This window comes from Lutjanus erythropterus, chromosome 10, assembly GCF_056507025.1.
Source record: "Lutjanus erythropterus isolate fLutEry1 chromosome 10, fLutEry1.hap2, whole genome shotgun sequence".
NCBI classification, from domain to species: domain Eukaryota; kingdom Metazoa; phylum Chordata; class Actinopteri; order Lutjaniformes; family Lutjanidae; genus Lutjanus; species Lutjanus erythropterus.
Window position 1 is genome coordinate 40,244,210 of NC_139326.1, and position 25,808 is coordinate 40,270,017.

At 38.5% G+C, this 25,808-nt stretch overlaps 1 protein-coding gene across 3 annotated transcripts in view; it reads right to left on the reverse strand.

Annotated features, from left to right (window-relative positions):
- The window catches only part of nr6a1a (nuclear receptor subfamily 6, group A, member 1a), a 118,359-nt gene that overhangs the window by 21,631 nt on the left and 70,920 nt on the right, over positions 1–25,808 (reverse strand). The window contains exon 1 of one of the 3 annotated variants that reach the window (XM_084729311.1): positions 12,477–12,652. The exons of 1 other annotated variant lie outside the window; for it this stretch is intronic. In XM_084729311.1, coding sequence (XP_084585437.1) covers positions 12,477–12,501 — 25 coding nt within the window. In that variant the 5' untranslated portion in view covers positions 12,502–12,652. Of the gene's footprint in view, positions 1–8,835; positions 9,015–12,476; positions 12,653–25,808 lie in introns of those variants that run through there. One more of the 3 variants, XM_084729312.1, reaches the window with a different exon arrangement.

Genomic DNA, 25,808 nt, shown 5'->3' on the forward strand with positions numbered 1-25,808 from the left:
AAAAAAACATTTTCTAAGCCATCATGAAAGGACTTGTTTGTCCAGTCAGCAGTCTCAAAGCTGAATGTGTTTATTTTAACATCACATAAGACAAAGGAAAGCAGGACATCCTCACATTTGAGAACAGAACTTGGAATCTTTAGCACATTTTTGCTTGAAAAATGACTTTATTTATATATTATAAAATAAATTACACTGTCTTGTATTAATGAACTCCTGTATGCATGTTTACATAGGTCACATGACAGTCAGAGACAAATTTAAATTTATAATCTTACTTTCAATTAAAAAGACATTGGCAACTGTGACTAGAACTAATCGATTAATTGTCAAGAATAAAGTATTTTGACTATTTTTCACTGTTAAGATTAATCTGTAAAGGATTCAGCTTTGAAAGGCATCCTCTATTTTTAAATTGTCCAGGAGGACGAGACTACAACCTGCTGGAAGGTACAGTATACTCATATCCTTGTCACACGTTACTTTCCTCTGTTTTATATCATTAAAGTGAATATCTGTGGTCTTTAGAGAGACAAAACAAGACATTTAACTTTGAGAAATTGAGATGGACTCTATTTTTTGAGGTTTTATAGACCAAACGATTGATCAAATTGATCAATTAGAAAACAGTACGTGGATTAATTGATAGTGAAATAAAGGTTAGTTGCAGCCTGAATGAAGTCCAGACTAGGTGATGCAGAGTGAGTTGAGGGGCAGTTCAGCACAGATTCATCTACAGTCACAATCAAGAGCTTTTCATCTGCTGAGCTTAAGAAAAAAGCAGAACAATGACACTTTGGTTAAGCCTGAGAAGGAAGAGTTCACCATCCTCCTCACGCAGCAAAAAGCTGAAAAGCCTTCTGTTCTTGTATCGTCAGCCGTGATGTTCCTACTGTAAGCAGACGTCAGCACGAGGCCATATGACGGACCCCGGCATCATAAAACATGAGGAGGATCAAATAAATGACAGTCACATCCTCAGGCAGCCATTTGTCGGCCCATGTGCTCATTGAGAGAACACATTAAAACCATAGATTTGACTGGCCACCCCATGTGAAACTCCTGACTTCCTACAGTGAGCCAAAAACACAATGGCTATTAGCTGCCTTCACTCGGGCTTATTTGCCAAATCTATCACCCTGTCTTTCAAGTGCATGGCCACCATATAAACAGGCTGATTCACACCTTCACACACTTGATCTCAGATCGTCACGTCCTATGACTCCTCCTCCTCCTGCCCGCACATGACAGTTAAATATTCATGACATTTACTCAACTATTTCACTTCCTACAGTTTTCTGTCTGCAGCATGTCTGGGAACATTTACAACATGTAACATTGCTGTTTTTAAAAGGATCAGTTCACCCAGATTACTGAAAAAACAGCAAACACTTTCTCACTTCTCCCTGTGGTAGGTAGAGATTTCTGCCTCTACACTAACACAATAAAAGAGGAAGGAAGCTCATTTGTGCTGCTCACAGTACTGAAAAATGTCAAAATCTGTGAACCAGGCTTCAACTAAAAACTATTACCAACAAGTTCTGAGGTCATCCTGACTAACTAGAGTATTGTTTTTGAACAAATTCACGTTTTTTTTTCTTTTTTATGGGCACTACAAATTCACCACAATTAGTTGATTAAACAATTAGTTGATTGAAAGAAAATTAGTTGCCAACTATTTTGAGAACTGACTGACATTTTTGATTGAAAAATGACTAAAATAATAAAAAATTACTTCTTAAATGTGAGATTTTGATGTGTTTTTCCTCTGCAAACAATGATTATTTTCATTATCAACTGTCAATCATTTTCTCTATTAAGTGATCAATTGTTTGGTCCACAATATCACTGAAAATGGTGAAAAATGTCGATCAGTGTTTTGCAAAGCCTTAAAATGTCTCGTTTTGTCCACAACACAAAGATTTTCAGTTTACTGAGGACAAAAAAGCAAAAAGAAATTCACATTTGAGAAGCTGGAATCAGAGAATTTGGACATTTTTTCTATAAAAAATGATTCATAATTATTATTTCTCAAAATCAGAGCTCAGTCGATCAATCAATTATTTGATAATCAATCAAAATAAAAAAACAATTATTCGTTTCAGTCATTTTCAAACAGAAATGTCAAACATTTGCTGTTTCCAGCTTCTTCAATGTGAGGATTTGGACTGTTTGACAGTTGATAAATCAATTAATCATGAAAATAATCGGCATGATGATGATGAAAACAATTGTTATTTGCAGCACTTATTTAAAGTGAACAAATGAAAGCAAAACCATCTGTATGGCTAGACACCATTTTATATGCCACATTTTCTATTTGCTACAAAAAAATCACAAGTGGTTACAGTATGTTTTTCTAGAGGAGTTACTATGGCAAAGGTGAGCCCAGGGTCGGACATCAGCTGAGAATAACCAGCGTCCTAACCAGCTGTTAACAGTTTTATTAATCAGCCTGGGTGATGCTCTTCTTCCCTGATGGCAGTATGTGGTGAGGAGAAGAACAAGCCTGCAGGTTATGTGATCATTGCTACTTTATTCATTACAGCTCTGTCCAGTTTAGCTACCAGAGTTTCTTAGTTTCCATAACAGAGACCAACAACATTTAGTTTGACTGATAGATGAAGCCAGCAGAGGCTGTAAAGGGGAATGACAACAATTCTAACATGAAGGTCAGTTTTCTTCTGCGGCTCTGGGGGAATATTTTCCAGACTGAGAAAATAATGAAGATTATGTCTTGCTTGATGACATCATCAGGGTCATCTCAACTTGCATTCAGAGACTACACAGTTTGAACAGAAAGCTACGGTACAATCAGTACTGCAACTAATGAATATTTTCATTATTGATTCATCTGCTGATTATTTTCATGATTAATGTCAAAAATTGCCAAGCAGCGTCTTCAAACTTTCCATTTACTGTCATAAATGACAAAGAAAAGCAACCAAGTCTCAAAGTTGGAACCAACAATTTTTTTTTTGACATAATCAATTATTTAAATAGTTGGTAACAAATTTTCTTTCAATTGACAAATAAATTAATTGCCCCAGTTCTGATTCCAATAATTGATGAATGGTATTAAGTCAGTTTTAAGTCAAAATGTCCAAATTCTCTGACTCCTCAAATTTAAGGGGTTGGAGCCAGAAAACGTTTCGCTTGAAAAAAGGCTGGGAATGGTTAACTGATTATCAAAATATTTTCCATCAAATATTCTTTTGATCGACTAATTAAGTGGCTATTAATTACAGCTTTAGTCCTAAACATTATTCTAAAATTTATACAAAGGATTTGAAAGGAGGGGATTTATTGATTATCAGAAATAGTTGGCAACTAATTATCTTTCGACTGATGGAGTAATTGAAAGATTGTTGCAGCCCTAGTTACAAACTGAGGAAGTTAAAGACATGGGTGCTTACCAGGTAGAAGATGCTATTAGTTGCATTATGGGAAATGTGGAATCCAGTGTTTTGCTTTAGCCATATTAGGCAATAAAATGTATGATTTTCTCAGCCTCTCAGGCTTTCAATCTGACCGTTCTTTTTTGGTATGTGCTTTTCTCCAGCTTTATAGAACTGCAAAACTAACTTTCTGAAATATGTTCAATGCTTCAGCATTGTAAATGGTATTTATAATGTTATTGAAATACTTCACATTTACAGAGAGGCTGTTTTTGTTAACAGAATTGATAAATGACTGATCACAAGGTCACAAAAGGGGACATGTTGATGAACCCCCACCCCTAGGTGACAATAAAGAGTTATAAAAGCACTGCTTCATCTTGAACTCCACCCTCTGTTTCTCTCTCTAGCTCGGGTGCAGGAACCCCCGATGTCATCCCTCCACACACACACACACACACACACACACACACACACCCCCCAAGGCCCATTAAAGGCTGCATTGTTTCCCAGGGGTCAGCCTGGGTTTCATTCCAAACTTTAACGCAAACCAGGAAATGCAAGTCAAGCATTTTAAGCCCCTGTCAATGGCAAAGACAAACAGCGTTCTCGTTTCCCACTGCTCCCAGTATGTCCTGGTAAATGTCCACTGTAACACAGCTGACTGAGAGAGATGTACATCATTTGTCACGTGGGACTAAAAGGAAAAGTTTTTAAATCCCACACAGAAAAAATATGTGAGATTTTCTGAGGAAATCAGTCTACTTCTGTCCCAAATCCTCCAAACTGAACGCTACTGCTGTCCTGAGGGGAAGTGCCAGTTTAACCAGTGCCCAAGTTTCACCATCTCTGTGACCCTGTGTGAGCTGCATCATGCTGAGAACAGAGATGTATCGTGGCCAAATCTCCCTATTGTCCACACCCAGCACGCACAAAGGCTGATGTATGGTGTAAAGCAGCCTTTTGATAGGCTGACAGAACAACAAGGCCTGCTGCTGAAGGGGCTTCTCTTCAGGTTTTGTCTCGGGCTTTCCATCACAATTGTGCCCAGCTGAGACAGGGAGCGGGGGTTGGAGGAATCTGCTGTACTTTTCCGCTGCTGGCACCCTCCCTCCTTCTGTCCCAGCCTTTCTTCTCCCCCATTTCTCCTCCTCATATCTACTCTTCTCTGAAACTTATCTCTCCTACCTGGGGGTTAAAGAAGGGAAACATTCCGCCCAGACTGGTATGCACGTGGACACACATCTAACACATTCACAGAGGTTAAAGGCATCTGAAGACCCTCCATGAGTCAGATGCAGCATTCCAGGCAGCCCACACTGTGATGCTAATCTTTAAAGCTGCGTGCATGCAGTTGCAGATCGGGCTCATCCACGAGACAATGGCGACCTGTTGACATTGCTGTCTTGATAATATACACCCAGGCTTACAGGCCTAATCATTAGCATTGAATAATACCACACCAAAGATAGGCTACATATTAATGCTATGCTAATGGGAGCCACATGTGATGCTACTTTGTTAAATAATGTGGGGAAAGGCCTCGACTGTCGGAGTCTGCCTCACTGTCTCAGCGCCATTTGCATCTGGAAAGACCAGTTAAATGCTGTTTTTATTATTCCAACTAAGAACTGAGGTCTGCAAGTAAAGAACTTCTTAAAAAGAGTAACTCCTTATAAGTACTTTTTAAATTAGTAGTCATGTTTAATACCACAGTCCAGATTATAATAGCGCTGGTATCTCAAAAATAAATGATACTAATGCTTAAACTATTACATCTGTCTCATGACCATTACCTTTTTTTCCATACCTTACTTTTACAGCTATGTTTTTCTAAAAAACCCTTTTTGTTTAATAAAAGAAGCCAGAGTTCTCAAATATTTGATGTTAGAAATAAAATCTGTGATTTAAATCAGGAACAATCTGATCAAAAAATAAGTTATTAATAATAATAATAATAATAATAATAATAATAATAATAATAATAATGAATCTGAGCAGACTCAGCATGATAACAATTAATGAAAACTGGATTGATCACTTAAAATGTAATTGATCTACTATACTTGAGATTATTTTCATTTCAGGATGTAGGCCTCTGTGTCTTCACCTGTGTCATAGGCTATGCTGTGCTGTCAGAGAATATGCAATTTTTTGATGTGAAAATAAAGCTTGGTTTGTATGAAAAAACATGAATTTGGTATTGTCTGGTATGACCAACATTTTTACATTCTTAAAATTACAATTAATTGATTAATGGCTGTTAATGTTTCCAATGATCAGTTAAGGAGAGTGCTTACAATTTGCAGTCCTACACTACAAAACATTCAATGCCAGATGCTAAAATATATCAGTATTTAACAGTTTTTGGTACTCACAGCTACAGACACATTAAGGTCAATGCCAAACAAGTATTTTTGTAGGGTTTTTGACCAAAATATTATATCACATATCTTTTTATATAGTTTGTTGTTTTCCATACAAAAGGTGGCGACCAGTGCAACCAAAAATTGGTAAAATTAGCTGTTTCATGTTAATTTGATGATTATTTTCAAGAGTAATCGTATAGTCTATAAAAGGAATTGTGAAAAATGCTTCTCATAGTTCCCCAGGGCTCAAAGTGACGTCTTCAAACTGCTAGTTTTATCCAACCGACAGTCCAAAACCCAAAGGCTCTTCATTAACTGTCATAAATGACAAAGAAAAGCAAAAAAGTCTAAAAGTTGGAACCAGCAATTTTTTTTTACATAATCAATTATTAAAATAGTTGGTAACTAATTTTCTTTCAATTGAGTAATAAATTAATTGCCCCAGTTCTGATTCCAATAATTGATGAATGGTATTAAGTCTTTTTTAAATGAAAAACATTCTCTGATTCCAGCTCCTCAAATGTGAATTTTTGTTTGTTTGTTTGTTTTTTGTTTTTTGGTTCTGAACAAAACAAGAGGTCTGAGGATGTCACCGTGCCCTCTGCAAAACACTGACCAAACTTTTTCACAATTTTATTGAATTTTTTGAACAACAAATAAATGATAATATGAATATGAATGAAATAATAAATGATTGAAAGATTGACTGATAACAAAAACAGCAGTCGTTGCAGCCTCAACAGCCCTAACCCTACCAGAGAAAGATCATCATGTGCTCCTGATTATTTTGCTGTTATTTAATGTAAATGTTTGTTGTGTTGAACCAGAAGACAAATCTCTAAAGGACAAAACATGTCTTGTGTTGCTGTCTCTTTTTAAAGAGTGTTCTTCTTTTAATAAAGTTAGTTTTGTTTATTTTGTGCCATAAATGTAATATGTGTGTTCTGTGTTTACACTAACATAAAGATGGAGTAACATGAAAAAATGAGGAAATAAGAAGCGTTGCACATCACTGTTCTTTCCTTTCATTTGCGGAAAATGAGACCTCGGCCTTAAAACACAGCAGAAACAGCTTTTGGCCCTGAGCTCAGCACCACACGCTGATATGTAGCATGTGGTTGAGTTTTACAGCCCAGGCTCTGTGATACACACTCATATAAAAGTGCTGTTAATGAATGTTGAGTCTCCCCTTTATTAACAGGAGGTGGGGAGTGTGGGGAGTGTTGGGGGGGGGGCTTCCCAGAGAGCATAGAGCCAGCAGGAGAAACTCCCACTGATGTTTCTTATACAGGAAAACACCACAACATGCACAGAATTACAAATCCTCTGTAAAGCAGCAGACATCTTGTTGAATGAAAATAAGCAAGAACTGTGTGTGTGTGTGTGTGTGTGTGTGTGTGTGTGTGTGTGTGTGTGTGTGTGTGCTGAGGGGGAGGGTGCAGGGCAGTTGAAATAACACACCCCTGAAAGACAAAGATCTGCAGCGTGATGGACTTGATGTCTGCTGTGACAGGGTCGGAGCCGGGGAGATGGATACGTTTCAGTGAAATTAGGAAAAAGGAGCGTGCATGGCTTGAAGGAGCAGCCTATTTATAGGTCTGTGTTACAGAGTCACAGGAGTCCCTGACCTCCCCCACTGTTACTATTGATCTTCACACAGCCTCTGCCCCTGCATCTACATCCACATAAACAATCCCCCCTCCCTCTGCTCACCTCTATTTCTAAATTTACACAGATTTCTGTCTAAAATGCAGAACATAGTAGACCCTCCTGCAGAGCGGAGGTGATATTAAAGTGTGGAGTGAACCCTCCCTCAGCTGGAGCACAACCAACATGGCTGCTGCATGGCTGGGGGGATTAACATGAGGGGGGAGGGGATGAATACAGTAACATGGTTCCTCCACATGCTACACCCAAGCCCTTGAAGGAAAATATCACATGAAGGACACACTGGCAGGCATTTCTTCATTGTGTTTACAGTCCCCGAGCGCACGTTTTGTATGGAGGATTAGTGAAAATACTACCACAACGGCGATTGAATGGTACGATCAATAAACAGGCATAAACACTAATTAGAGGACATGCAGCAGTGATGAGCAGCACAGGACACTTTCCTCTCTCTTTGCCATGTGGAGTATATCTTAAGAGTGGGAAAGGATCACATTCCAAATTCCTGCAATACAAGGGGAGAGGAGGAGGGAGGTGGGTGGGCGGTTGGGTGGGTGTGGGTTGTAGTGTGAAAACTGCCGGAAGAATGTTATTTTATCCTAGTGTTTAAGATCATTCACATAAACAGCCAAATAAAGTGATCAAAAGTGCAATGAGCTAAAAGCAATTTGGGGGACGCACCGTCAACGAAGTTCAAGGAATGATCGCCCACTTGGGAGCCGGCAAAAGTGCTCTTTGTGTGAAACTACATCAGGATTCACAACAAAGTCAAAGTTTAAAACAAGAAAATGAACAATATGAGAAAGTGCTCTCAGTTGTGGGCCTGCTTTATCACAGCAAACACTGCTGATTGTGTACAAAACCACGGCCGCATGCCAAAAAGATCAATACATATGGAGATGGAGGCACGCTGTGCGATTCACCACAGCGCCGAGTGAGATACGTCATAACACACACATAAACAAAGCACTTGAAGGCATCGATCGCAGGGATTGCTGTGAAAAGCTGGGATGTATATCTCTGCTCATTAGCCTGGCCTGGGAATCATTAACAAGCCTCAGCATAAAGGGCTAACCCCATCAAATGGAGCACTAATCTGAAAGCAATGCAGCATTTGGAGGATCTCAAGAGCAGCACATATCTCATATATATATCATATTTTTTCTATATTTTTATTGTATTCATTGGTGTAATTTCAAGGGAATATAATGAGTTTCTCAAATATCCTACTGCAGAAATTGCAATCTAACAGAAGGAACAGGAATGAGTCTCCTAAATCAAACACAAAATGTATAAAAAGAAAATAGGGCTGCATTTAAAACACATCCTCTGATCAAATCCTCCCATTCAAACAGAATTATGGTGAGTTTAAGTTAAAAGAAGCTGCTAGCCTCTCTTACCTTCCCATGTATCCATCTCATGCTTCTCCCAGCCTGCCCCGACCCCATTCACGTAGCTGGACTCGGCTAAATAAAAGCCACAGGGCCTGCTCGCCTCATGCCTCTCTTTTCTTTCTCTGTTCTCTCTCCCAGCAGCAGCCTCTTTCCTCGACGGCCTGCCCCTCTCTGACCACAGAGAGCCAGAGCCCTGCCTGCAACACCACTGGTCACTTTACTGCCTTGGTCACATGACCACAGAGTTCAAGCCCCGGGGTCACGGCTTGGCTTGAGGTCCAATGACAGCTAGGGGTTATCTGAGTGGAACTGATAGTCCTATTTTCGCTGCCGTTCAACAATACTACTCCCCAGTCCCCCCTACTCCTAAATTAGCCCTCCCCCTCCCCTCCACCAAGCCTCTGGCACTGCTGAGGAGGACCAAAGTGCATGTCCAAGCATAAACACAGATTCAAGCTGACAAAACACACAGACATTAACTAATTGAGGCACTTAGTGCAACAGGGAGGAAGGTTAAAGCTAAAGTTTCACGACTTGCTTGGTTACAAGCTGTTACACACAGTGGAGAACCAAAGGAGCTGCTGAGGGCCAGTGAGATGTGTTTCACTGCTCCAACATGACCGCGATGTGTTATTCTCCAATGTAAAACACCTAATGTCATGTCAAAAATATTTGCTAGCACTTGCTGGAAATTACTGAATTACTGAAACCACTGGTCTGTGGTGCTGTATATCCTTCCCGATTTTTTTGGTGATTTGGAGATATCAGCTGTAGAGGTGTCTGCCTTCTCTTCAATATAATGGAACTAGATGGCACTCAGCCTATGGCGCTCAAAGCACCAAAAAAAAAAAAAAAAAAAAAAAAAAAATACATTTGAAAAATTAAAAACTAATGTCTTTCCTAAAATCATGACAAGATTACTTTTTTATGTAGGAACTATTTTCTTTCTGCAGTGAAATCTATTGGAACTACTTTTTTCTACTAGAAAGAAAGAAGTTCCAACATGAAACTGCTCACAACAAGGATGATCAGGAGTAACCTGGTCATGACTTTTAGGAATAGACACTGGTTTTGAATTTTTAAAATGTATTTTCTGACACTTTGTCTGCCTTCTGTCCAAACAGAACTAAATGGGGTAATGGGACAATCCACAGACCTTGTTGTGAGCAGGTTTATATAGGAACTACTTTCTTTCTGGTAGAAAAGAAAGTAGTTGATTCTAAAATAGTTGTGGTAGATTCTACTCCAGAGAGAAAGTAGTTCCTACATGAAACTGCTGTGGATTATCTGAAGTAATCAGGTCATAATTTTTGTAACGAGATGGTGGTTTCAAAATTTTCAAATGTATTTTTTGATACTTTGAGCACAACAAGCCAATTTAGTCCCATTAGAGAGAAGGCATCTCTCCGTAAAACTCTGCAACTCACACCAAAAAAATATAGATGGACAAACAGCACTACAGGCCAGGGCGAAAATATGTATTTTTGATTTTGGGGTGAACTGTCCCTTTAACGTCAGTAGAGCCTAAGCAATATGTTGGCCGACTGGATATTGGCCTATCACAGATATAGTCTATATTGGCATATATGCCGTCCAAACTATGAGAAAACTATGAGAACCAAATGTAAACATTCACTAGTGTTCTTCACAAATTTGATGCAATGATTGGGATGAAGACTCTTGTTGAAGGAATGTGATTTGGCTCCTCCTCGTGTAACAGACGCAGAGCAATCATTACAAATAGCAATTTCTGTTTCAGACACTTCAAAAAAAACCTCCGTAATGCAGAAACACTCACATTGCATGCACATAATTAAAGCATCATCATTTTGATGCCTTGCGGGCTGATCACCTGCTGAAATTATCATGTATCCCGAAGTAATGCTGCTGAAATACCTTGATGATCAGTCCTTCAGTGGGTCAACTGAATATAAAGCAGGAGTCTTGCCTTGTGGCCTTGTGGCCTGAATGACAGACCATATAACTGTAAAGTCCTTCAGCTCTGGTCAGCACTTTGACTGCACGTGGCCCCTCTATCCCATGTTCTGTGTCCTTTTCAAGATTCTAATTCTATTACATAGAGCTGCAAAGCTTAATTGATTATTCACCATCTGCAAACTATTTTGATAATCAATTAATCATTGAGTCACTTTTTAATAAAGAATGACCAAATTCTGTGATTTTACCTTCTTGATCTTGTTAATTGGTTTTTGGGTAGTGGACAAAGCAAGACATTTGGGCTTTGGAAAACAGTGGGCAACATTTTTCACCATTTTATGGACCAAACAACTTATCAAGTAATTGAGAAAAAAAATCAGTAATGAAAATAAACAGTAGTTGCAGTAGTTGTCCCTAAAATCACACTTTCCCGAATATAATGTATTCAATAAAGTGAATAAATCACATTACAAAAAAATATTGCTTTGATAAGACATTTTCATTGTCAAGAAAAATGCCAAACATTTGCTGGTTATGTTTTCTCTAATGTTTTCTATCCCTGTTAAAAGAAGAGCGTTTGGGTTTTTTTGTCAAACAGCATAAGTTATGTGAAGATAATACTTTTATTCTGAATATGAACGTGTTAAAATCTATTCTGAGTGCAGTATGAACCTCTGCATCTTACAAAAACTAGAGCTGAACATCAGTATTTCTTCAATAATGAAATGTCTCAGAAACTGTCGAGTACTGAATATTGGTTGGTAAATGTTTGGTTAGATTTGCTGACTTAGTATTTGATCAGATAGTCTTCCTTTCAATCAAGATTTTGCTAGTTTTAGACTGTATTCTATTAAGACACAGTTCCTGCGAAGCTGCTTGCATTTAGAAGACAATTAAAGGAACAGTCACCCCAAAATCAAAGAGTTTTGGAGATATCAGCCGTAGAGATGTCTGCCTTCTCTTCAGTACAATGGGACTAAATGGCACTTAGCTTGTGGTGCTCAAAGTAAAAATTCAAAGCCAGTGTCTCCTTCCAAAAACCGGGACCTAGTTACTCAAGATAATCCACACACTTTGTTGTGAGCAGTTTCATGTAGGAACTACTTTCTCTCTACTAGTTTCTAAAGTAATTCTTGTAGATTCACTGTAGAAATAAAGTAGTTCCTACACAAAACTGTACACTGTTATCTTGAGTAACTGGGTCATAAATTTTGGAAACTGATTTTGAATTTTTTAAAAGTATTTTTTGGTTTGTTTTGTTCCACAAGCTGAAGGCCATTCTGTCGCATCATCAGAGAGAAGGCAGACATCTCTCCAGCCAATATCTCAAAAACTCTGTAGTAACACCAGAAAAATCTAAATGGATAAACAGCACTACAGGCCAGGGGGAAAATAAGTATTTTTGATTGTGAGGTAAACTGTCCGTTTAACAACTTGAGAGCTTTGGCTTCATTTAGGTTATTATTGACCTAAATAAGGCAACAAGTCAGGTTGTCTTGTGCTGAAACTCTGGTATCATAATGTCAATAGTATTGATTTAAAAAAAAAACATGGAAACCAAACCCAGCCCTAATGAACACACAGTTCTAGAAACATTTCTGATTCCTGCTTCCACCTGTGACTTCATTGGCCATCCAACAGAAACTGACCTTGCAGGACAGCTGACATGATTCAGCCTTACACTGATGAGAGCTACAGAGACGTCTTACCATCCAGTGGGTTCTCTTCCTTCATCCCCTCCAGTGGCCTGGGTAGGGGACCATAGTGAGAAGCATCCAGTGTTTCACCAGTGTGCCACACCCTCTACTCTACTGCCTGACCTGCCTCTGTGTACCCAGCAGCCTCCTCTCTACCTGCTCCTCACCTTGCACTGCAGAGGACAGTCCTGTGCCTGATCATTCAGCCTCTGTCCCCTGGCCCACCCTCTGCTCTCCGGAGCTCCACCCTGATAATACCACTTGTTCACTCTCACAGTACCCCACCCCACCCCCTGGAGCCCAACCCCCCATGTGAATGCTAATGACCCAGCCTTACTAAGTCACATATAAGAAGCTTTTCACATTCAAATGCAACATGGAGAGATAGCTCATGTGAATGCATACAGGCAGAGAGGACTGAGACATGCCGCTGGGCTCCGAAGGATTCATACAAACAGTGGAGCTGTCACGCTGGGCGAGTCGACAAGCAGGTAGAAATATGAGGACACGAGTAACCTGTTGGTGTGATCAAAGGCAGTCTCGCCGTCGCCCAGTTTACTTTACACTAATACCATAAGAGTCTGCTGCCATATGTCACTGTGTCAAAGGTGGGGCTTACAGGAAGGACTTGGCTACGCTGTGATAACTGGATACATGTTTACACACAGATTTCAGCATTAATATTCTTTACAGTTCATAAAGAGTTAATGTCTGGGGAATATAGAGAGTAAACATACCTAAACCTACTTTATCCATGCACATTTTTGACGTTCTTTAACAAAAATATGTCTGCTTGTACCCTCTCATCTGGACCATATCTGGATAATTCCATCTTTTAGTTTTATTCATTTGAACAGTTTTCAGAAGCCTACAACGTAAATATTGACAGCAGAAGTTGTCACAGTTTAACCTTTTGCTTTTTATGTACCAACACATCCCTCATACCAGCAGATCCAGATTCAGGCATTACTGACATATTTTCAGTCTGGTTGGTATAACCTCGCATGTCAATACTAATAGGAAATCAAACCTGAGCCATGCAGGGGAGGGGGGAGGGGGGCTGGGGCACCATATGTCACCCTTGACCTTAGCACCTTTCCTCCCATGCGGCGAAGATGAACGGCATAATCAGCCACATTGCCTTTAACCTTGAAGTCAATTGAAGTCGGTCGCAGCGCCGATGCTCTACTGATCATCTGCTGTCGTTTGGCAAGAGGCGCTACCTGAGACCGGGCCCCGAGGCTGGGGGGCGCTCGTCAGAACACGTGGGATGTAGTGCTGCTACACCCAGTGGACACTTAACAATGCTACAATGCTAACATCATGTCTTCTACTTCACATTGGACAAGATCTCTAAAATTTACATGCAACATCTGTTTAGGTTTTGTTTGTTGTTGAATAAAAAGCACATTTGATTATGGCAGAAGTTTTAGATAATGATGATATGCCTATGTATAAGTAATGACATACTTTCTTCCTTTTCTTCAGGTGTTCTCTTGATTTATGGACCTTTGGGGAGCCTGTATTTGCAAAAGCATTTGGCACAAGAGGCAAAAAATTATTTCTTCGTCATTTCTGACAGTAAATGAAGTCTTTGGGTTTTGGACAAAAGAAAACATTTGAAGATGTCACCTTGGGGTCTGGGAAGTTGTGATGACCATAACTGGTGGATTAACTGATAATGAAAATAATTGTTAGTTACAGCCCTATTTGAAACTTCACAATCATCAATATACAGCATAGAGTAATAGAACTATAGTGGCTATAATTATTGGTTGTGTATGGGCTGAAAAAAAATCCATATTGTGCATCTCTTGTTTTGGTAATAGGTATCATATCAGCACTAGTGTAGAAAAAACTGAAATGAGACCAGCCCTCAGTGACATGCATGTGACATGCAGTGTATATATTATATAATGTCAGTTGATTTTCACTCATCACAGTATACTGGCACTTCTATTTATGTTGGCTGAAAAATAAGAAATTGCAGAAATATTAATACAGAGATGAGGTCATTTAGAAGGTGACAAAAGAACTGAGAAGCACAGTGTGTTTATGTCTGTTATGTTTCACATGCATGATTCTTTTGAAACAGGATGAAATCATCTCAAACCTCACAGAAGAGTTTGTCATTTAACAGCGACAGTAAAAGACTTGAACTCCTGAGAGTCTGTAGATGTATCTGTCAGACAAAGTGAAGCTCTGATCTGAGATCAGCCTCAAGCAGCCTGATACTGTATGTTTGTTCTCGTGTTCTGGTCTTTCCTGCTCCTGACACACACACACACAAACACGCACACACTCGCAGCCAAGCCCTTTAAACAAGCCCAAGTTGTTAGCTAAAATGCTAATGTGATTCAATGTCAGCTCGAATGAGCTGTTTTCTGCATTTCCCTAAACATTCAAGTAACAAAGGGCATCTCTTTTGTTTGAGCTCCCCTCCCCCCCTCTGCACACTGTCACACAGGCCAAACCTCTTCACTCCTCACACAAAGAGCTTCAAGAAAAACTGGAATAAGCCTCACTGGCCTGGTTCTCCTTCAAATAATACACACATACAAACATTTATACATAGATTCTGATTCCCCAAAGCAAGCCACAGCACCAGTCTACCTCCAGAGTAGTAAGGAAGAGGAATCATTGTTTCTGGTTGAAAGAACCATCAAAAGCTTTTCCGAAGTACATCCAGACCTTCACCATCCCTCTGAAGATAAGTCCTACTGCCTGTACACAAACAACAGAGCTGACGAATCCCTCATTTACTTCTTCCAGAGCTTTGGGGCCTCAGTCTGCACAGGCTGAAACCTGAAATCAGCTGCTTCTCCCTGCCTGAAGGCCAGCAGGAGCACCTTCAACACCTTGCAACAGGAACGCTGCTCTACATGACGTCCTTTAGAAAGCAGAACAGGAGGAACAAAAGTTCCTCACAAATTCACGTCCCTACTGAAACACAAAGACCTCATGTGATGTGCGGTTTTCTGAGGAAGACTTTTCAGTTATTTTCATGAGTTGAGTGCAATTTTATCTTCTTCCCACACGTTTCTATACTGCTAATTTAATTCTTTACCCCATGGGAACTGTAAACTCACAAAGATGATAAAAAAACAATGATTTCATTAGTTATTTCATTCTCAGTTTTCATGGAAATGCGTTTGTGTTGTTTCAAAAAAAGAAAAAAAAAAACAGAATTATGGTTTCCATTTTTCTTATTAGTGGGAATTGCAAATATTCAAAAAGCCGAGAAAAGCTGAATTTCATGAGAAGACAAAAACGTATTTCTTTCATCTCAGTTTTCACATAAATGTGTTGATACTGTTTCAAAGACAAAAATGAAACAAAATTATAGTATCAATTTGTATTAGTTATGTGAATTGTAAATACTGAAAAAAGCTGATAAACCTTGAAAAATGCAGAGCTCACACAAAGACAACAGAGTTTTCATTAGTTATTTCATTCATCTCGGTTTTGACAGAAAAGTGTTTATATTGTTTCAAAGACAGAAAAAAAAAATGACGGTATTAAATAACTTTCATTGAGTTCTTTAATTTTTTTTATTAATTGAAGTAATAAGAAATAATTTACAATTATATGAAACTAAAAAAGGCAAGCAATATTTGCTTATCAGCTGCTTGGTATTTTAAAAACTGATACATGACTTTGAATGATTAATCAATTATCAGAGTAGTCACTGAGTATCCCTCCGGCAATCCATTGATCGATGAATTCAGTGGCTTTCATCCTGGGGGATGGGACACCCCCAAGGGGTCCCACAATGAACTTGAAGGGTCATAAAATGATTTTAAAAAGTACATGTTTTCTGTTGCCTTGGCTTTTGTCTAATCTCACTTGTCTGAAAACATTTTAGGCTTCTGAAAACTGTTCAAATGAATAAAACTAAAAGATGGAATTATCCAGATATGGTCCCGATGAGAGGGTACAAGCAGACATTCTTTTGTTTTATGGTGTCATGCTAAAAAGGTTGCTAGCCTCCCCTGTACATATGATGTAAGGATTGTCTCTGACTGTCCTGCTGTCAGGACTCTTTGTGACGAGTCACCTGAAAGGCCACTGCCTCTGTTTGTTGGAGGTGATCGCGGCCATGGCTGTATGGCAGCTGACCTCAGCGCTTGGGGTCGTGTCCACTCCTGCAGATTAGATTTACAATGATCCACGTTACATCCCCCGGATGCTTTTGCTTTCTGGAGCCCTGATGAGCAGCAGATCAATGCAGCTGTTCTCTGCCTGAACTTCCAAAGGGCATATAAACCTGTGGTGACCGGGCCACCATCTTGGAGTTAATGACCACTAAAACAGCCACTCACACGAGCCAGCCTCAACAGCCATTCATCATGCTTTAATTGTTCTGACGAGGAGGAATTATCAGCACACTCTACTCCTCTGTTTCCGATGATTTCACTCTGATGAATATACTGTAAGACTTTGGTGTTAATGTCTGAGAAGGTGCTTCTGTCTGTTAAAAATGTTCTGAAACTGACACCCCATTTACACCTGGTATCAAAGTGTGAGCGGTACGCGGGTGATAAATGATCCGTTCTCACCTTTGTGTTTACATCTGATATTTTTACTGTGTTCTCATCACGATCAGATCTCTGTCCTCTCCAGCAAGAACCTGTGCATGAGTCATTTGAGGTGGTGGAAATTTTACAAAGGCACACACCAAATAAAAATACTAGGTGCTGCTCAGTGCGTCAAAAAAAGGAAAATTACAAACCGGTTAATGCTCCAATGAACATAACATGTATATTAATAAATGTTAATGGAGAACACTATCTAGTTTCACACTTTTTTCCTTTATTCCTAATACGAGGCTATGGCAAATAATTCCCAGACTCCCTAAAAATTTTGAGTGTTGTGAGTTACTGAGTTCGTGGAAACTTTATGAATGTTGTGAAACATGTCCCCTCTTGTAAATTTGGATATAAAGATATTCTATCAATATTGTTTATGAGACCTTTCCTGGTTTTAAAGGCTGTATTACAGTAAAATTATGCAAATTTCTAAACTGTTTTAGCTGGTTTATTATTTGTCTTTACCCACTTAGTCAATATATCCTTATTACTAAAGATTATTTATCAACAATCCAATTGTGTTAATATTTGAAAGAACATCCCTGTAATATAAATATCAATTTGGTCAAAATACCAGCCCTACTATATAATCATATCATTTGAGAATATACAGTATGTTATTTTAGAGAAAATGTGTATATTAAGATATGTTTTTAAAATCGAGGAATAGCCAAAAGATATCAGGATTTAATTATGGGCCATATCGCCCAGCCCATTTTGGTAAAGTTATTACCTTCTGTATTTAAAAACTATTGATTGTCCTGTGTGTTGGTGTGTGTGTAGGCTACTCTGTGACTAAATTATCTTCCTTGTTAACAGCAGATCAGCTGCACAGATGCATGCAGCGCAAACCAACACACACACAATTATGTCTTAGTCTATATCATTCATTTCCCACCAGTAGATATTTCATTTTTCACATAGTTTCATTCAATAACATCTTTTGGAGTTTTCATGGCACAGAATACACACATAATCAGAAATTAGTGGCCTGTTAGTGATAAATCTAACCTTCAATCATCATGAGGGTATGTGGATAATGACTTCATTTTTGGGTGAAATATCTTTTTAAGGTGTGTTTTTCCTTATCTGGATAATGTGTTTGGTTACAGATCATATTTTAATACCAGCTGTAAATGAGGTGTTAGTTTGCAGTAGGAGCCTTCAGTGATGGTGCTAACATCTCTAGCAGATCCTCGAAATCTAATCATTTATTTCATCATGTGAATTATATACAGTCCTGCTGCTGCTTACAGAGTCCGAGCAGAGTCAGATACATTAAGCTGGAACTTTGATTTATTCCTGTTTGCTTTCACACTGTATGTAAGTGGTTTGGTGGGTGGACAGGGCCAGATTAACCTGTTATGGAGAGAGACCCATTGTTCACAACGCTGCCTGGTTGGCAATGCAGTCTTGATCTGGATATTCATACTGTAAGAAGTTGGCAGAAATGTAAGCTGAAAATTTAGTGAGACTGTCATTCAGATGGTTATTGTGCTTTGAGTTTTTTTTATTATAATTTTTCTAACATGAAAACCTGGTTTTATAGACTGAGGTGACATGAGTTTATCCAAAATGAAATGACCTTGCTCTCTGTACTTGGTTCTTTTAAACTGTTTTTATTTTCTTTATGCATAAGAGATGATCATTAAATGTTTAATTTATTAATGTGCTCTTAAACAGTTTTAAAAGGCATACATTTAGTTCAGCTCTGTGCCTCTATCATTGTGCTCCATTAATGTGACAGCAGTGAAGCCTGATTTGTGCCGTGACCTTTATGGAAAAGTGACCCGTGGGATTATTCAAACATCACGATGACATAAAACTGCCCGCACATTTAGGTGATGAAATGAAATGCATGAAAGGTTTTATAAATGTAATATCACTGTGTGGACATGGTCTTTTTCACAAAATATATTTTGACATGTCACAGTAGGAAAAGAGTGTAAATAATAAAATGGATGCTGGCTGAATTCCATTTAGCTGCTTCAGTTTCAGGCTTCTAGTATTGTTCACGTTGGTTTACACTTAAATAGAACAGAGCCACTGTTTATGTTATTAACATCTGTGCTCAGGCCTATATCAACAACATATATTAAAGGGACAGTTCACTCCAAAATCAAAAACATATTTCTCCTCTGGCCCGTAGTGCTGTTTATCCATCTAGACTTTTTTCATATCAGCCGTAGAGATGTCTGCCTTCTCTCCAATATAATGGGACTACATGGCACTCGGCTTGTGGAGCTAAAAGCCCCAAAAAATACATTTGAAAAATTCAAACCCAGCATCTCTTTCCAAAATCCATGACCCAGTTACTCAAGGTAATCCACACATCTTGTTGTGAGCAGTTTCATGTAGGAACTACTTTCTTTCTGCAGTAAAATCTACAAGAACGACTTTAGAATCTAGTAGAAAGAAAGGAGTTCCTACAAGAAACTTGATATTGCATGCTGTGTTTTTCTTCCTCCTGTGGATAACTGGACAAAATGACATCTGATGTTGGATATTTTCTCCTGCAATGGAAAGGGTTTGAGAACATGTGTGAGTGTTTTTGCTATTTTATACTTACATGCAACAATCATACAGAGAGAAATGCACAAACAGTAATTTCTCCACAAAGTGCAAGGTAGCAACAACACATAGGTTTTTGAGTAAGAAAAGGACATGAATTCAGTCACTGAAAAAACAGTAGCTCAGGCAGGTTAGGCTGGAGTGGGTATTTAAAAAGGAAATTATGACACAACAGATTATAACACATCCTCTGGCCAAAATAATCCACACAATCCAGGAACTACTTTCTTCCTACAGTAGAATCTACCAGAACACTTTTCTTTCTACTAGAGAGAAAGTAATGTGTGCAACCAGGCATTTCTCTCTGTATGCATGTTGCATGCATTGTTGCATGTAAGTACAAAATAGCAGCTCTAAAAACAGCCAGAAACACCCAGACAAATTTAACTTTCCATGTTCTCAAACCCTTCTGCTGCAGCAGAAAACATCCAGCATCAGGGTGTCATTTTGTCCAGTTATCCTCAGGATGAATTAAAATACACAACGCAATAACAACCCCCAGACAAAACCACAAGTAGTGTCAGATGTGTCCTGCCGTGCGCCTCTCATTTGGTCGTCTCTTGATAAAATATCTCCTCACTGTCTTATCTTATTGTCCTTGTGCTGATTTTAGTCAGCATGTTCTACAGTTGGCTCACTGGATAGGATTAAATAGAGGCTAAAACATATCAAACATGACAAAAAAGAATGATGAATGAATATCCTACTGGAGAAAATGCCCATTTTATCCATAAAATGACATTTTATTTTATAGTTGTATCTATGGATGTATTTTATTTAAATAACTGATTGATTGCTTTGTCAAAGAAAACCCTCAGAAATGAGGGATTATTGGGGCGTCTCTATAGCTCACTTGGTAGGGCGTGTGTCCCATGTAATGAGGCTGTCAGTCAGCTGGTTCGATTCCTGCCCACGGCCCATTTGCTGCATGTCATCCCCTCTCTCTCTGCTCCCTTTCCTGTCATGTCTTCAGCTGTCCTATGATTAAAGGCAAAAAGATCTAATCTAGAAATGAGGGATTACTAATGCTGACACAACTGTTTCAGTGCTAGTATTTGACTCTGTATTATAGTTTCAAAAATGACAGAATTAAAGACAGTTACTTTCCTGGAGTTGACCTAACCTGAATCAGATTCTGGGAAGAGTGAGAACAGCATGCTGAGTCAGCATAAGGGAAGGTCAAAGGTTAAACTATGTCATTGTGTCACAAGACTGAGGAGAAGAAGAAGGACATCTCCTGCTTTGAGTTACACAACTGGGTTTGAAGCATTTCTCAATACTGAGCTGACTGTGTCAGAGCTACTGAACCACACCGCTCTGAGAATGAAGAAGTTCTCCTCAAACTGAATGATCCCGTCATCTGAGGCTGAATGAGTTTGAAAAAAACATCTATTATCTTGCAACTGCAACACTGTAAATACTAACATCAAGTTTAATTACAGATACTGAATTCACCTAACTCAGTTTTTATCAACTTGTTGTCAGCAGTCATTTTAAATAAGTTACTTGTACTTTGGTCAAAAAAGCTGCCAAACTCAGTGTGTTTGATTTGAGTTCACTTAAATAAACCAAGTACTTAGATGTTATGCTTTTTTCAGTGGTGAACTGTAACTAAGTACATAACTCTTGTACTTAAGTATCCCACAAATAAGAGGCACTTTACATGAGTAGCCTATTATCTGTTTGTCACTTTCTACTTGCAGCCTACTCCACCACATTTCATGGGAAAAATGTATTTTTAAGTAGGCCTAAATGTAGGCAATAGTATTATTAACAAATTCTTGGCTTCCTCTGCCACTGTGTGGCACTACTTTTTTCAACATTCAGACATGTGCAGATCACTCCGCCTCTACTTGGTGCATGAGCTTACTCTATAAGACGCATGGACACGCCCAACTGCAGCAGTGGCCAATCTTATCAGCATTACTGTGATTCTTGTGCTTGCTACACTGATTTGATGAGTAAATAATTTTATGCTGTCTTGTAGAAATTCAACACCAGGTTTATGTGTTTGCTGGTTAGGGAAAACTTAGCATATCCGTTATATATCCAACAACATGTGGTCATACTGTTGCAATGTAACTAACAAAGGAAAAATGTACAAATCAGGACTTTGAACACTTTATGTAAATTCCTCACCTTTCAGCAAAACTCACCATTCAGTTCAAAACAAGAAAAAACAGTCAGCGACTACATTGGTGTGTATGATGGGTGTTCAGTATTACCTTGTGTAGGTAGTTATCTGACCAGCACCATCAACAAAGAGTACAGTGTCTTTATAGATACATAAAGTGTTGATATAGTGTTGCACAAACAAGTTAGTCTAACTATTGTGCACTCACAATTCGCAAATTAGTCACAAGTATTATGGACTCAAAAAGTTATTTTTACTTTAAAATCTCAACTTTACTTAATTTTTTGAGGCAATGAGTTATTAAAATACTTTTTACATTTTACAGTGAATATGATTTGCAATATCAGGAGATGATCATTTTTACATCATTATTCTTTATTATTATTTTTAACTGAAAAACAAGGTCTGAATTTCTGTCGATCTATACCAAAGGATGTAGAACTGCAATGATTTGTTGAGGAATCAATTAATTGATTAGTTGTCAACTATTAAATTACTTGGCAACTATTCTGATAATAGGTTCATCAGTTTGGATGTTTTTCTTTTAAGAAAATTATATAAATTCTCTGATTTCAGCTCCTCAAATGTGAATATTTTCTGGTTTCTTTCCTCCTCTCTGACAGTAAACTGAATATCTTTGAGTTGTGGACAAAACAAAACATTTGAGGACATCACCTTGGGCTTTGAGAAACACTGATCAAGGTTTTCTAAACAATGAATCGATTAATAATAAAAAATGATTGGCAGATTAACTGATAATAAAAAATAATCAATAGTTGCGGCCTATAAAGATGTTTTCTTAAGTCTGTAGAATGTGATGTGTAGGCCAGCACATCTCTGCGGCATCATACTAATCTTACACACAAAAATTGGGTTTTATCAAATATTGCACCTCATGTGATTTGAAAATTGCAGTAGACCATATTGTGATTTCCATAAAAATTCGATTAATTGTTCAGCTCTACTGTATGCTGAAATCTCTGAGCTGTAAACACACAGAAAGACACAGAGATTCCACAACACTTTATATGCACTATATGTTTTTACATTACAAAACAGGACTCAGGAATAACAGCAGGGTCAAATTAAGCAGCTTGGGAGCCTAAAGGCCCTCACTGAATCCATTATTTCTCCTCTCTGTGCACTGTGTAGTTAATAATTCATAATGAATTTGTGGTAGGCTCTGACAGTAAGCAATCGTGATGTGTATCAGCAGTAGACACTTCATCAAGTTTCTTTTAATGCATTAAATGCAAACTACTGTGGAAGCAGTTAACAAATAGACAGCCTGTCATATCCCTCGATAAACAGCCAGTCATATAACAGGTGTGTTGTTCAGCTGCACCACTGACGCGTGACACGACAGAAACAGTGTGGAGTGACAAACAGTGCAGATGGTGAGAAAACTGCTGATAAAAAAAAGAGGTCAGCTCGCTAGTATGTATCAAAGTGAGATCATTAAAATTGGAATCAGAGTGTTGATATTAATAAATTCCTTTTGGTGGGACATTATTTGTCCCAATTCTTGAGAATAAGTGACATACAAAACATGTTTTCACTCAGTGAATTCCCTTCCTGTCTGTCCTGAGTGCAGCTCCATCACATGAGCAGGAGGTGGTGGTGGTGGTGGGTGTTTAGGCAGGACCACACTTGCCCAGCAGAGGGCAGTGTCACACAAACTTGCAGCCCATGTGAGCTGTGTGTGTGTGAGCAGACAAAGAGGCTGATAAGTCAGCAGCATGAGCTGACTTGTTCACTCACAAATACCAGCAGTCTGATCAAAGTGGAGCGATGTGTGACCTGAGAGGCAGCAGAGCAGCCGTTATAATCTATAGATGTGGGCCAGCAGCTTTAATGATGGAGGCTGCTGAGGGGGCTCCGACTCCTAATCGTCTTATCTGCTGCCAAACAACCAACAGCACCTTTGATGTTGTTTGGTTTCTGTTAACACAAGTGGTTTCTCTTCCACTGGTGGCTAAATGTTTTGGATCAAACTACACATTTTCCTCCAAAGTACAAAACATGAGATGTCCATTTTGGAGACAGAAGGTGAAGCTCACGGCTCTCTGTGACTGTGCGACTGTAGTGTAGCTGCGTGCCAAATATTTGTCTGACTAGCTGTACAGTGATTCAAAAGGTGGTTGAAACTCGTCACACAGATCAAACAAATGCAGGCAAGCCCAAACACAAAGACTACAACCAGGTTTGAAGGCAGAGACCCCACCCCAAACCTCACGTAGCTAACTGACATGAAGCCTCCACACACACAGCTGATGGAGGTTTATCAGAGCTGCCAGGGAGAGACTATCAGAGGGGTTTCCCCTCTACAACTCATTTAAATCAAGTTTACAGTCATTGATAAGTGACAGCTGGAACTAACTAGACCTGTCACCAGAACTACTTTTGTTGGCCCACATGCTTGTTACCATTGATGTGTGTTCATAAGACCATATAAGTGTTAATAATAGCATAATAAACAGGTTTATTGTTACACTATAAGCCATTTATAAGCACTTATAAGACACTTATTAATGGCTCATAGACTTAAGAATGTTAATAAAAGCCTTCTGACTTTATTATAATTGTTTATAAAAGCATTACAGATACATTAACTTGCCTTTTATGTCAGTGCTAAACATTTAATATGTTTGTGTTGTTGCTTTCTTAAGATTATTAAGATTTAGTGGTTGTTAGAAGAGGTAAAAAGGCCTGAAAATAGTGATGATGATGATGATGACGACGACGACGACGACGACGACGACGATAATAATAATAATAATAATAATAATAATAACAATAATAATAATAATAATAATAATAAAAGTAAAGGATTAGTTAACCATAATCAGCACTGTTTACACTTTAGATCCAGAGCCCCCAACTGTTAACAAGTTTCTTATTAGACTGCTTATAAATGTTTTATAATCTAACAAAAATGTTTATTATGCAATCTTATAAGGGCCTTATTAGCTATTGACTAAGGCTTTTTAAATGCACCCTAAATTATGTGCTACTGGATGATACATTTGTCCATAAATAATTGCAATACATGATATTATTGTCATTTACGATCATTTTATGATATATTGATAATATGAGAGTATAATTATGCAAGTACACCCTTTCAAAAAGCGATGAACTTGTAATTCTTAAGAATATTCAGACATCTGGAGTTGGGAAAGAGAGGGAAAGTTCAGATTTTTTTAAGTGGGGTTATAGGAGGTCAGTGTATTATCTACAGTTGATGGCAGTCAACACACCCCCAGTTTGGAGAAGCAGCAGGAGTACCAGTGTAGGAAGCGAAGCAATGTACTGCAGGGGACAGAAATAAGAAATATGATCTTGCAAAACACAGGGGCTGCTGGTCTTGATCTGTTAGTATTTTTTGTATTATTATTATTAAAGGGATAGTTTGGATTCACCAAAGCTGCACAACAACACAAACAGGTCAAGGTAGTGGAAGATTAGCAACTCCTGTTGTCTGCCAATTAAATTTTTGATTTCATCTCTGGAGTTTGGTTGGTTTGGAGAGAGCGATATTTGGCTTATATAACAGTGGTTTTCCATCAGGACAGGCTGCCTGACAGCAAGGAAAAGCAGAGAAGATTTTATAAATATTGTGTAAACTTTAACTGATACAGATTTTATTTAGGCATCTAAAAATACTGCTTAGCTTCCTACACCAGTACTCCTGCTGCTTCTCCACTGACCTCATCCACTGCAAGTAATACACTGACAGTGGATAAGTACCTCATACAACCACACTTCAAATAATAGAATTACCCCTTTAAGATCTGGTATACCTGTTGATAGTGCTTTCCATGTAAACACACTGCAAGGTCAGCAAAACTTAGAAACTGTACATTAAATCAAGAAGTTAATTATTATGACAGAAGAAAATTTCCTCACTGGAGTTAAAATGATTGTCTACAGCTGGTAAATGAAGACACAGTTGAGCACCGTTAGTATTTAAAGGGACACTTCACCTTAAATCCAAAAATACGTATTTTTCCTTCTACCTGTAGGAGGATCTTAATTTTTTAGTGTGAG